Source organism: Hemitrygon akajei, chromosome 12 (genome assembly GCF_048418815.1).
Source record: "Hemitrygon akajei chromosome 12, sHemAka1.3, whole genome shotgun sequence".
Classification (NCBI taxonomy): Eukaryota; Metazoa; Chordata; class Chondrichthyes; order Myliobatiformes; family Dasyatidae; genus Hemitrygon; species Hemitrygon akajei.
The window spans coordinates 73,040,770-73,053,796 of NC_133135.1; the positions used below are offsets into that span (position 1 = coordinate 73,040,770).

Genomic DNA, 13,027 nt, shown 5'->3' on the forward strand with positions numbered 1-13,027 from the left:
TTCAAATAGCATTCAAGCCCTGGCACAGCTGTTGAGTAGTTTTCTGTGTTTCATATTTTATCTGGAATTGCAATTTCACATTTGGAATTACTTTCCGGAGGTCATACCTGGACCTCTTGTATCTTCCTTGATTGCCAGACCTAAATGCCACTGATCTAGCCCTCAGCAAATTGCACATATCTTTGTTCAATCAGACTTATAGTTGGAACATCCAGCATAAGACTTCACACTTACCAGGATATTGCCTGGATTAGAGAGCATGTCTTATGAAGATTGGCTGAGCAAGGTAGGGCTTTTCCTTTATGTGTGAAGGATTATCAGAAGAGACTTGATGGATGTGTACAAGATGAAAAGAGGTATAGATCAGGTGGTTAGCCAGAGACTCTTTCCACCCACACCCCACCCCCCAACCCCAGGCTGGTAAAGGCTACTACGAAGGGGAATAAACTTAAGGTGATTAGAGGAGAGTATAGGAGCAAAGTCAGAGGTATGTTTTTATATACAGTGCATGGTGGGTACAAGGACATTTAAGAAACTCTTAGATAGGCACATGGATGATAAAAAAGCATGGAAGGCTATGTAGGAGGGAAGGGTTAGATTGATTTAGAGTAGGTTAAAAGTCAGCACAACGTGTGAGCCAAAGAGCCTGTTCTATGTTTCTATGGAGTCATCTCAATATCATGGAGACACAAGAGACTGCGGCTGCTGGAATGGGGAGCAGAAAACAAGCTGATAGACCAATTCAGCATGTCAAGAATAAGACACTGGTGAGACCTAATTTGGAGTATTGTGTGCAGTTTTGGTCACCTACCAACAGAGAAGATATCAATAAGATAGGAAGAGTGCAGAGAAAATTTATAAGATGTCAGGACTTGAGGACATAAGTTATAAGGAAATGTTGAATAGGTTAGGATTTTATTCCCCTGAGCATAGGAGAATGAGAGGATATTTGATAGAGATATACAAAGTTATGAGGGATATAGATAGGGTAAATGCTTGTTCCACTGAGGTTGGGTGAGGCTAAAACTACAGGCCATGAGTTAATGGTGAAAGGTGAAATGTTTAAGGGGAAAATGAAGGGGAACTTCTTCACTCAGAGGGTGGTGAGCATGTGGAGCGGGCTGCCAGCAGAAGTGGTGGATGTGGGTTTGATTTCAACACTTAAGATAAATTTGGACAGGTACATGGATAAAAGAGATATACTGTGGGGGGGGGGGGCTATGGTCCAGATGCAAGTCAATGTGACTAGGCAGAATAATAGTTGGACATAGACTAGATGGGCCAGAATGCCTGTTACTGTTCTGTAGTGTTCTAAGACTTTAGGACTCTAAGAATAATCTATGGAGTGAAATGGACAGTCAATGATTCTGTTGGGACTAATTATGCTTTATAATTATCTGTGTGGTGTACAGGTATGAGGGAGAACGCTTTAAGTCATTAGTGTTGATGGTAGCTCCATGACATCTTGCGCCACTGGGTTAAACATGATCAAGCCAACCTCCTCCTCCAACTGCTGATGAATCAATACTTCTCTTAGCTGAACAACACTGGAAGGAGCACTGAACATGCAAGGATTCAGATGGTACCAAGGATGGGGTGTTTAATGTTCATCACCAAGAGTGACTAGGCAGGAACACCAGTCTAACTTAGCCAAGTGCTGAAAGACGTAGCTTCTTGAGTGTGTCTCGACCAACACCAAGGGGTAAAACAGTTGTCTTGTTCTTCAACAGTCTATCTGGGGAAGGTGCAGTTGTCCATGAGAGCTTTGGTAAAAATGACAAGTTGTGCAGCACTTGTAGAGATAAGATCCCATCTTCACTCCAAAGACACCTTCCATTGTGTTGTGGCATACCATAAGTGCTAAAGGGCATAGAATTAGAATGGATTTGCCATCTTAAACTGGAGATCCACAAAACACTGCAGACCATCTGTCACTGCAGAGAAATACATTAACACAATCTACAACTGCTGTATCCCACACTCTATCATTGTTATCCAGCCAGAAGATCAATCTAGGAGTGCAGAAAGGTTTACTGGGAGCAGCACTATGCAGAACTAAAGATGAGATACCAGCCTTGTGAATCCGTCATGTTAGAGATTTGTAGACTAAACTGTAGGAACAGGAGAACATTGACAGAACCGTATAATCTCACAACCAAATGACCAGATCAAAGTTCTGCAGAACATCTTCTCATGAATGGTGATAAACAATAGTCAACAGGAGAAGGAGGCTCCTGGTATATTGCTTTCTTCAATGAAGTGAGACCCAGCATTGCAAGTGCCAAAGCAAAGGATCAATCATCCCATTTCCGTTCATCCAGGAGTGCCGAACGGCTAATCCATTTCACATTTCTGCAGATAGTGCCAAAGACAGTCTCCAATCCAAGAGATATCAAAATGTAGGCAAGAGTTCAGATGCATCAAACACACCCATAACAGACAACAACTCACCATAAAACTGAAGAACTACATGTACATTTAGCCAAGTTGTTCTAGTTCAAAAGATGTGGCAAATTTTTCAGGTGTTCTCATCTCAAAAAGCAGGACAAATTCAACCTAGATAGTGACCAGCCTATCAGTCTGTACTTGAACATCAGAAGTCTTGTCTTGTGGAACTTCTGCTTGACAGTGCAACCTACATATCGACAATCTGCTATCCAGCTTATGTTTCATAAATGTCACTGTTCCACTGACATAGCACACTGCCTAATGCAGCAGGTGTAACAGACCTCTTTAATAATTCTCATTTTGAATTTTCAACATCATTATAATCCATTATCATTTCTGTGAAAGAGTAATAGTTATGGTTCAAATCAAGAAAGGGCTAGAGTGAGCATATTTCTTGCACTAAGTTCAGCCTCATTAGCCATGGACATTGAAGCTCTCGGAGAGTGCCTAAAAATTGTTGAATGCTGTGTTCGTGAAAATTTCCAAGTGCATTTCCTTAAGTACTGCATTATGAAACTCTCAGCAATTGGGAATAATTTATAAAAGCAAATGCCAGTCCATGTAAATACAAATTATGTGGATGGGAAGCGAGATGAAGTTCTGCAAAGTGAATTCAAAGTTAAAGGACAGGACCTCCAGGGTTCTGATCTCAAGACTGCTTCCATGCCACGTGGTAGTGAGGCCAGAAATAGGAAGATTATACAGTTTAACATGTGGTGCATGAGTAGGTGTAGGAGAGAGGGCATCAGATTTTTGAACCATTGGGCTCTTTTCCAGGGAAGGTGCAACCTGTTCATAAGAGATGGCTTGCACCTGGACTGGAAGGATACTAATATCCTAGCAAGAAGGTTTGCTGATGATGATGGGGGGCTGGAGGGAGGGGGTTAAACTAGAGTTGTAGGGGGATGGGAGCCAAGTATCAGAACAGATAGTGGAGAGATTGTGGAGACAGATGTTGTTAAGACCTCAGACAAAGTCAAGGATCAAAAGGTTGAGCGTGGTGTGACTGATGTCCTGAGCTGCATACATTTCAATACAGGACATATTGTAGGAAAGGCAGATGAGCTCAGGGACCGACCCATTGAATTAGTAGCCATTTGTGAGTCTTGGTTCCAGGTGGGGCAGGACCGGCAGCTCAATATTCTGGGGTTCCATTGTTTTAGGTGCAACAGAGCAGGAGGGATTAAAGGGCGGAGAGGTGGCATTACCAGTCAGGGAAAACGACTCAGTGTTCAGTCCAGACAGACTGGAGAGCTTGTCTAGTAAGTCTTCATGGGTGTAACTGAGCAATAAAAAGATATGACTACATTAATGGGGTTATATTATTGACCACTCAACAGTCCACAGGATTTCGAGGAACACATCTGTAGAGAGATGCAGACTGTTGCATGAAATATAGGTTGTTATAGTAGGTTATTTGAAATTCCAACATATTGACTGGGACTCTTGTACTGTAAAAGAACTATATGGGATAGAGTTTCTCAAATGTGTTACAGAGGAAGAGGTGTTTGTTGTCCTGTGGCAAATTAGGATAGATAAATCCACAGGGCCTGATAAGATGTTCCCTCAGACTAGTGGGAGGCTAGTGAAGAAATTGCAGGGGCCCTAGCAAAGATATTTAAATCATCATTACTGATAGTTGAGGTACTGGAAGATCAGAGGATAGCTAATGTTGTTATGCTGTTTAAGAGAGGCTCTAAAAATAAACCAGGAAATTTAGGCCAATGATGGTAAAGTTACTGGAAGATATTCTAAGGGATCCAATATTCAAGTATTTGGATAGAGAAAGACTGATTAGGTATAGTCTGCATTACTTTGTGTGTGTTAGATCATGTCTAACCGATCTTGTAGAGTTTTTTGAGGAAGTTACCAGAAAAGTTGATGAAGGCAAAGCAGTGGATGCTGTCTGTATGGACTTTAATAAGGTATTTGACAAGCTTCCCACGGGAGGTTAGTCAAGAAGGTTCTGTCACTCAGCATTCAAGATGATGTAGGGAAATTGGATTAGATCTTGACTTCGTGGAAGGAGCCAGAGAATGGTGGTTGCCGGGACTGGAGGCCCTGGGTTATAAGAAACAATTGGAGTTTATTCCTTAGAGCAGAGTAGATTGAGGAGAGACTTGATAGAGGTATACACAATTTTGAGAGGTATGGCTGGAGGAAATGCAAGCAGACTTTTTCCACTGAGGGTGGGTGTGACCGCAACTAGAGGTCATAGGTTAAGGGTGAAAGGTGATAAGTTTAAAGGGAATATGAGGGGAAGGCGAGAGGGGTATGGTCGATACTTCTGCTGCTGATTGAGCGTGGAGGGCCGAAAGAGGCTTTGGGGTTCTGATGTTCCTGTTATTCATTCTTCGGGGTATACTGTCTGCTGCATACATTCTCTGATATTAAGTTGAAATGGAACCATTTGAAACTTCTTCAGTCAGGGTTTGTGAGAGTGTGGAACAAGTTGCCAGCACAAGTCGTGCATGAAAGTTCAATTGTACTTTTAAGACAAGTTTAGATAGGGTGATATGGATGATAGGGGTAGGGAGGGCTATGGTCCTGATGCAGATTAATGGGGTAGGCACTTTAAATAGTTCAGTGTGGACTATGTGAGCTGAAGGGCCTATTTCTGTGCTGAACATTTCTATGACTCTATAACTAGAAATTAAAAAATAAGATTCTGTAGATATTTTTATTTCCTACGTATATATTATTAGGGATAACTTAAGTTATACATCTTCTTTTAATTGACAATGTGCCAATTACTCCCTCATTTGAAGGACTCCAACAGTTTTATGCAAGTGGACTGATTAAGATTTTATTCAGGAGTCTCCTCTCGGCAGCTAATGGAGTAAGATACGTGTTGGCACTACTCTTTCCTTCTACAACTTACTTTCCACTGCTAGTTTTGTTTAAACTTTGAAGATTTATTACTTTTAGTGAAGGATTTACGATTTAATTATGGTGGATGGAACCTGAAATGGAATCGATTTAAGAGGTGGCAAAATTGTTTCCAAAGCTGAACAAACAAAGGAGGCAGAGAAAGTCTCTACTTCAGAAAGAATGTTTTCTTTGATGCAAGATATTAACACCAAGATCGGAATGGTGGGCACTAAGATTGATAAACTGACGAATGCTAATGAAAAGCTTGAGAAAACCGTCCCTGCTGTCCAGGAATCTTTGAGGAATCTGGAATTTCAATATCAGACGCTTAAAAAGGACACTAATAGAATCGGAAGAGAACAGGAGACAGTGAATCAAGTGATTAAAGAACAAGAATTAAAGATATCTACTATGGAAAAGAAAATTGTTGAGGTTTCTTTGGAATTATCAAGAATTTAGAAGAAAATGATTGATCCGGAAAGCAGAAGTCGTAGGATGAATTTACGCATACTGGATTTGTCTGAAAACATGGAAACCAGTGAGCCACTAAAGTTTTTTATGAATATGCTACACTCACTTTTTAGTGAGATATTTGAAGATCCTCCAATGATAGACAGAGCTCACCAAATCCTCCACCCGAAGCCGTCGGTAGAGATGAAACCCCACCCGGTGATTTTATGTTTCCATTACTTTGCTACTAAAGAAGCAATTCTTCAAGCTGGTAGGAAGCAGGGGAAGCTAATTTATAACAGAGTAGAGATTCGTATAGTTGAAGATTTTGCCCCAGAGGTTTATGCAGAATGAATTAAATATTGGGAAGTGATGGCTGAACTTTATAAGAAGAACTGTCGTCCCTCTTTGCGTAATCCAGCTCGTTTGAGAATCTCCCCGCCTAACACTCGCCCAAAATGGTTTGACTCCCCAGAAGAGGCTTGGAAATTTATAAAGGAGTTTAAGCCTGTCTTGAAAGCAACTTAAACACTTAATCCTTAGCTGGGGGTCATTTGTAGCTGGATCGTTGAAAGTTCAACCTACGTTTTATGTTCGCCCAGACATTGTTTTTGCTGGCTTATTTTTTCCTTTAGGATTTGTAAGAGTTTAACACTAGTCGTAACATATTATTTGGTTGGATCTATCTTTATGATCAATTTTTATTAAATGAATTTAAGATGGCCACTGTTAACTATGTTCTAACCTCTGTTAGACATAATATCTAAATATTTGGAACTTGTTTATTTCTTTATGTATCTGTTGTTGTGTCTTCAGTTAGCGGTGTTAGCATATAACTTTTTAAAAAGAGTCTGCTTATTGGAGACAGGGATTTAGGGATTTTAGTTGAGCATGCTGTCCGCCTATTGGATGGTTTTCGGGCTTTGCGGGGAGAGGGGTGGGGCTATTAGTTTAGGCTTTTTCAACTGGGCAGTCCTGAGAGTTTTTTCTGTCGATCATGTTGTTTTTTCTCTCTCTGATCAAATCCATAATTTGTTCTTCTCTGCGGGTTTGGTCTGTGATGGTGCACTAACTTATTTTATAAAATCTTAAATTAAAACCTTATTATGGATGTTAATAAAAGTATTATAATCTCTTGGAACCTGAATGGCTTGAACCAACCTATTAAGTGTAGAAAGATCTTTAAGAAATTAAAAACACTCCAAGCTGATATTACTTTTGTGCAAGAGACCCATATCCGTAGTGAGGATGAAAACCGTTTTTTAAATTTTGGAGGGGCTCTCCATTTCACTCTTCATCAGTAGCTAAAATTAGAGGGGTATCTATTTTTATTAATTTTAAAATTCTTTTACATTTTAATACTGTCACTTATTCAATTGGAAGATACTTAATCATTACTGGTTTGTTATGTGGTCAGAAGGGGCCTTTGGTGTGTGTGTATGCACCTAATGTAGATAGTGCTGAATCATTTAAGAGGTTGTTTTCTGCATTGCTGAATTTAAATGAATATAAGTTGATCATGGGCGGTGACTTTAACTGTTGTCTCAATCCTTCAATTGATAGATCATCAACTAATCCGTGGCTTCCTAATAAGGCTGAATCGTGTATTAATTCTTTTTTATTAGAATACAGTTTGGTCGATATTTGGAGATTTCTACATCCTAAAGATAAGGAATTTTTTTTCACATAAACATCATAAATATTCAAGAATTGATTATTTTTTGTTCGATACACGGTTGGTGCCTTTTGTTGCTGACTGTGCGTATGACGTTTTTACATTGTCGGGTCATGCACCCACGAAACTAATACTGAAGTTCCCTGATAATATACGGAATGCATCTCAGTGGAAATTTAATGCTAAACTGCTGCGTGATTTAGCATTTATAAGTTTTATTAAATAGCAGATTTCTTTATTTTTTGAATTAAATACATCTGAGGGTATGTCAGATTTGGTTATTTGGGATGCGATGAAATCTTTTCTTAGGGGACAGATAATCTCATATTCAGTAGCTTTAAGAAGGAAAACTAAAGTGGAGCTTTTAGTGGTTATTAACAGGATTAAAGAAATAGATAAAGTTTATTCAGTAACACCTAGTAAAGATCTATATAAGGAAAGGGTGGAACTTCAAACACAGCATGATCTGATTTTGACTTTTCCCATTGAGTAGCAACTTTTGAAATCTAAAAGTCAATTTTATATACATGGGGATAAGTCAGGTAAATTGTTGGCTGGTCAACTTAAAGCAACTATGGCTAGAAGGCAGATTTTGAAAATACGAAGAACTGATAGAACTGAAACATCAGATTGTCAGGAAATTAATAAGGTATTTTTGGATTTTTACTCTAACCTTTATAAATCTGATTTTCCAGATAACAATACTTTTATGAATAGATTCTTGCAAAGATTGAATATACTCAAAATTTCTATTCAGGATATGAATACATTAGATGCCCCTATAAAATGAGAGGAAATAGCAAGCATTATATCCTTTTATCAATCAGGTAAAGCTCCTGGACTGGATGGATTTATGGTAGAATTTTTTAAGACGTTTATTGAAATACTTACACCTCATTTATGCCAGATTTTCACTGATTCTATATCCTCCGGGACCCTCCCAAAAACTTTTTATGAGGCATCAATTTCATTAATTCCCAAAAAAGAATAAGATTTATCTGAATGTGCCTCTTACAGACCAATTTCCTTATTAAATGTGGATTCTAAAATTCTTTCTAAGATATTGGCTAACAGGCGCGAGAATATTTTGCCTAAGGTTATTTCTAAGGATCAAACTGGATTTATTAAGAATAGATATTCATAATTTAATATTCAGAGATTATTGAACATTGTTCATTCTTCTCCATCTAAAGAATCTGAATGTGTTGTTTCCCTTGATGCAGAGAAAGCCTTTGGTAGGGTAGAATGGTCTTATTTATTCGAGGTTTTAGAATGATTTAATTTTGGTCCAGGTTTTATTTCCTGGATTAAGCTGATATATCAAGTTCCTATGGCGACAAATATAATTAACAATCAAAAATTTCCTTATTTTAGGCTATGCAGAGGTATCTGTCAGGGTTGTCCTTTTAGTCTTCTGTTATTCAACCTGGCTTTAGAACCTCTTGCTATTACTCTTCACGACTCCAACAATGTTCAAGGTATTAAGAGATGAGATAAAGTGCATAAGGTTTCGCTGTATGCAGATGACTTGTTAATTTATATTTCAGATCCTAAGAAATCTATTCCTTCTATGTTATCTATATTTTCTGAATTTAGCAGTTTTTCTGGATATAAATTAAATTTACATGGAGATGAGTTATTTCCTATTAATAACTACTTGGATCAATATGATCAAATTCCTTTTAGTATTCAGCTAAAAATAACTTTACTTATCTTGGTATTAAAATTACCAAAAATTTTAAGGACCTGTATAAATACAACTTTTTTCCATTAATTGAATACACGCAACAAATACTTTCTAAATGATCTCCTATGACATTATCATTAATTGATCAAATTAATGCTATTAAAATGATAGTGTTACCGAAGTTCTTCTATGTATTCCAAGCAATTCATTCCTTTGTTCCTAAACTGTTTTTTTGATAGAATAGACTCTAACATTTATCTTATATTTGGAATAATAAAAATCCCAGATTGAGTAAACCTCTATTGCAGAAATTAAAAGAGCATGGTGGTATGGCTTTGCCAAATTTTAGAACGTATTACTGAGCAATTAATATTTGATATATTTTGTTTTGGATTCATTATTCAGACATACATGACTGTCATTTATGGGTGGATTTGCAGAAAAACTTTGTGAAGGGGTATTCATTGGCCTCTTTACTGGGAGCTCCTCTTCTTTTTTTACTTTCTAAGATTGGTAGTCGAGACCTCAATCCCACTGTTAAACATACATTAAGAATTTGGTTTCAGTTTCATAGAGTTTTTGAGTTTAATAACTTTGTTCTTTCTAGTAAAATCCATCTTAATTATTTTTTTAAACCATCAATTTCTGATCAGACCTTTTTAATTTGGAAAACCAAAGGAATAATAACTTTTTTAGACTTGCTTTTGGGGGATTGTTTAATGTCTTTCACTCAGTTAGTGGAGAAATATGACTTATCTAATGCACACTTCCTTAGATATTTACAAATGAGGAATTTTTTACGTAGTTTACTTCCAGATTTTCCCTTTGCTTATTCACCCAATAAGATAGATACCATTTTTCAGCTTAAACCATTTCAAAAAGGACTGATAGCTATAATTTATAAATGGTTATTGAATTTGTGAAAGGTACCTAATGATAAAATTAAAGGTGCATGGGAATTGGAATTTCGAGTGTCATTTTCAGATAATCAATGGGATAAAATTTTTCATTTGGGAAATACTTCATCTATTTGTGCCCGTCATTCCTTGATACAGTACAAGGTAATACATTGGGCACATACGTCAAAGGATAAATTAGCCCGTATCTTTCCCAATATCAATTCTATTTGCGACAGATGTAATACTGAGGTGGCTACTTTAACTCATATGTTTTGGTCTTGTATCAAGATAGCTAATTTTTGGAAAGATGCCTTTAAAACTTAATCAAAAGTCTTGAATTTGAACCTACAACCAAATTTATTTACAGCAATTTTTGGGATCACTCCACCGAAAGCAGGATATATTCCTGTTTCCGCTCAACAGATGATAGCTTTTACAACTTTATTGCCTAAGAGAGCCATTTTGCTTAAATGAAAGGACTCGAATCCACCTACTGTTTTTTATTGGCTTACCTCCATTATGTCCTGTCTAAGTTTAGAGAAAATAAGAAGTCGGACATTTGATACATCCTTTAAATTTGAAGAAACCTGGTGACCTTTTATTTAATATTTTCATATGGTTTGATTTATTGCTCTTCCAGTCACTTTCTCGAAACTTTGGATTTACTCAGAAAGTTTCTCTTTTTTCTTGCTTTTACTCTCAGCATGGGCTGCCCAGTCCCTTTTTTTTTCTCTTTTTGTTTTTTTTTGTTTTTTTGTTTAGTGGGTTTTTTTATGTATATAAAAATTATAAAAGTTTCTTCATCTTTTTTCTTCTTTTTATGGAATGATAAGAGAATTGATTATCTTATTTTTTATTGTATACTATTAGATTAATACTTATGCTAATGTTTATTTTACCTTTTATATGAATGTTTTATATGAATTGTTATCAATATAGATATTTGAGATAATTCTCCTCTTGTTTATATATATGTACTTTTTTAATTAATAAAAAGATTGATAAAGAAATGAAGATTAAGATTTTATTCAGTGAAATATCATACATTTGTTTATACCAGATTCAAAAATCATTTATTTTATCTTATCATTTCCCATGGACCAATGAAAAAAAGAGGACACATACCAGTGCATTTTAGAGGGGGATTCCATCCAGTTGCTGTACATGAAGAATCGTGTCTCCTTCTGTCAGAATTGCAATAATACGTTATTGTATCTCCAACTCGTTTTGTCCATGGATTCGGGTAAACAGTTGCAGCTATTTGTATGTTGCATCTGATTTCTGAGGACAGTCATATGACATTATCAAATGTTATTGTTGAAATTGTTTGTGGCATTGCAACCAGAACAAGTCTAATAATTGAATGATCCTCCCATTGTCAAAAACACAACTTCTATTCTCTGAATGAGATTATGCTTAAGAATATCTTCAAACTTCTCCTATAAATACTCCAGAAATTCCATATGTCTAGAATACAGAGTAAAATAAAAACAGAAATGAACAAACCCAGTCATAAGCATCATTTGATAATGGTGTAATTACCATTCTTTCCTGGGGGATTTTATTTTGTAAGTTGAAATTAAAAATATGGCCACTTGCTCATGGTGTGTAATGTGTATGAGTTTGTTTTCTTAACCATCTCATTCTACTTCTCTGTTTTCTATTTGCTATTTTCTTCTTGCTCTGCCTTTTACTTTCTTTGAGATGAGGGAGAATGCTAGCATGGGATATGACACAAGAAGTGCTAATGGTATTTAGGAAGAGGTTGTAGGAAACCATGGCACTCCATGGGCACAGATTTTGTACTAAGGTAACCAGTCTTCTAAATATATATGAAAGGGAATTTTAATAATAACTGGAACTCGCCAAGTGGAATCAGCAAATTTCCGGCGCTTGAGTGTTAGGGTTCATGCCTGTATTCAGCCGCAGGAAAACACAGAGATTCAGACTAACTGAAATTCAATTCAGTGTTTAATTAAACAAATGAAGCAAGGACACAGAGAACAGAAAACCTCAATCAGGAAAGCTCCAAACTAGAGTCAACATTGGCTGAGCACTGAGGGGAGAGGGAAAAAATTTATGCCCTACTAACTAACCCGCAAACATCAGACAAAGCAATAAACCCTAAAAGTCAAACAAGAGTACAAGTTAATGAAGGCCCAATACCAGGCCAACAAGCCCCCAACTAAATGACAATTATACAAAGACAAAACATCAGCCAAAAAAAACCCGAAGCTATTAAATTTAACACCTGCAAGGTCATGGCAAGAGTTTATGGAAAACAAAATCAGAAACCATTACAACAGCAACAGTCTGAAGCAAAATAATCATTAATACTCTAATCAAGAAATAAAAACAATGAAACTGTTAAAAAAACATGAAGCTTCAAAAAACATGATTAATAACCTGAGGGTGTAACACTTAACGCCTTCAAACAGGCTGCCCATCTTAAAGAAAGGTGGTAAATTAGACAAAATTTGGTTTGGAATGGATCTAAAGGGAGGCAGTAAAAATAAGAAGGGTATATTTAAACAACAGAGAAATATCAAAAGCACAACAAGCAAAATTTTCTGGATTAGTATAAGCGTAAGGACATGTATCATTGCTCATTCAGTGACCTGCACTGCAGACCATCCACATAGTACTTGACAATGGTAGAAGTGTATGCCCAAAACATAGGCTCTTTGGTACTGAGAGAGAGAGAGATGAGATGCAATTTCCAATCTTAATTTATGTTCACCATTAAAAATAGAATTTCAATTAAAAAAAATCATTCATGTACTAATTTCCAGAATCTTTCATCATGGTTTGTTGATAAAGAGCAAGAGGATAAGACGTGAAAGAATAAGATCTATCAAGTGTGGCAGTGGGAAAGTGTGTATGGAACCAGAGTAAATAGCAGAGGTACGTAATGAACACTTTACTTCAGTATTCACTATGGAAAAGGGTCTTGGTGATTGTAGTGATGACTTGCAGCAGACTGAAAAGCTTGAGCAT

The 13,027-nt window shown here is 36.8% G+C and overlaps 1 protein-coding gene across 1 annotated transcript in view; it reads right to left on the reverse strand.

Annotated features, from left to right (window-relative positions):
- Nucleotides 1–13,027, reverse strand: part of LOC140737211 (complement factor H-like) — an 89,105-nt gene that overhangs the window by 43,437 nt on the left and 32,641 nt on the right. Inside the window, exon 8 of the mRNA XM_073063509.1 lies at nt 11,156–11,311. Coding sequence (XP_072919610.1) covers nt 11,156–11,311 — 156 coding nt within the window. The remainder of the gene's footprint in view (nt 1–11,155; nt 11,312–13,027) is intronic.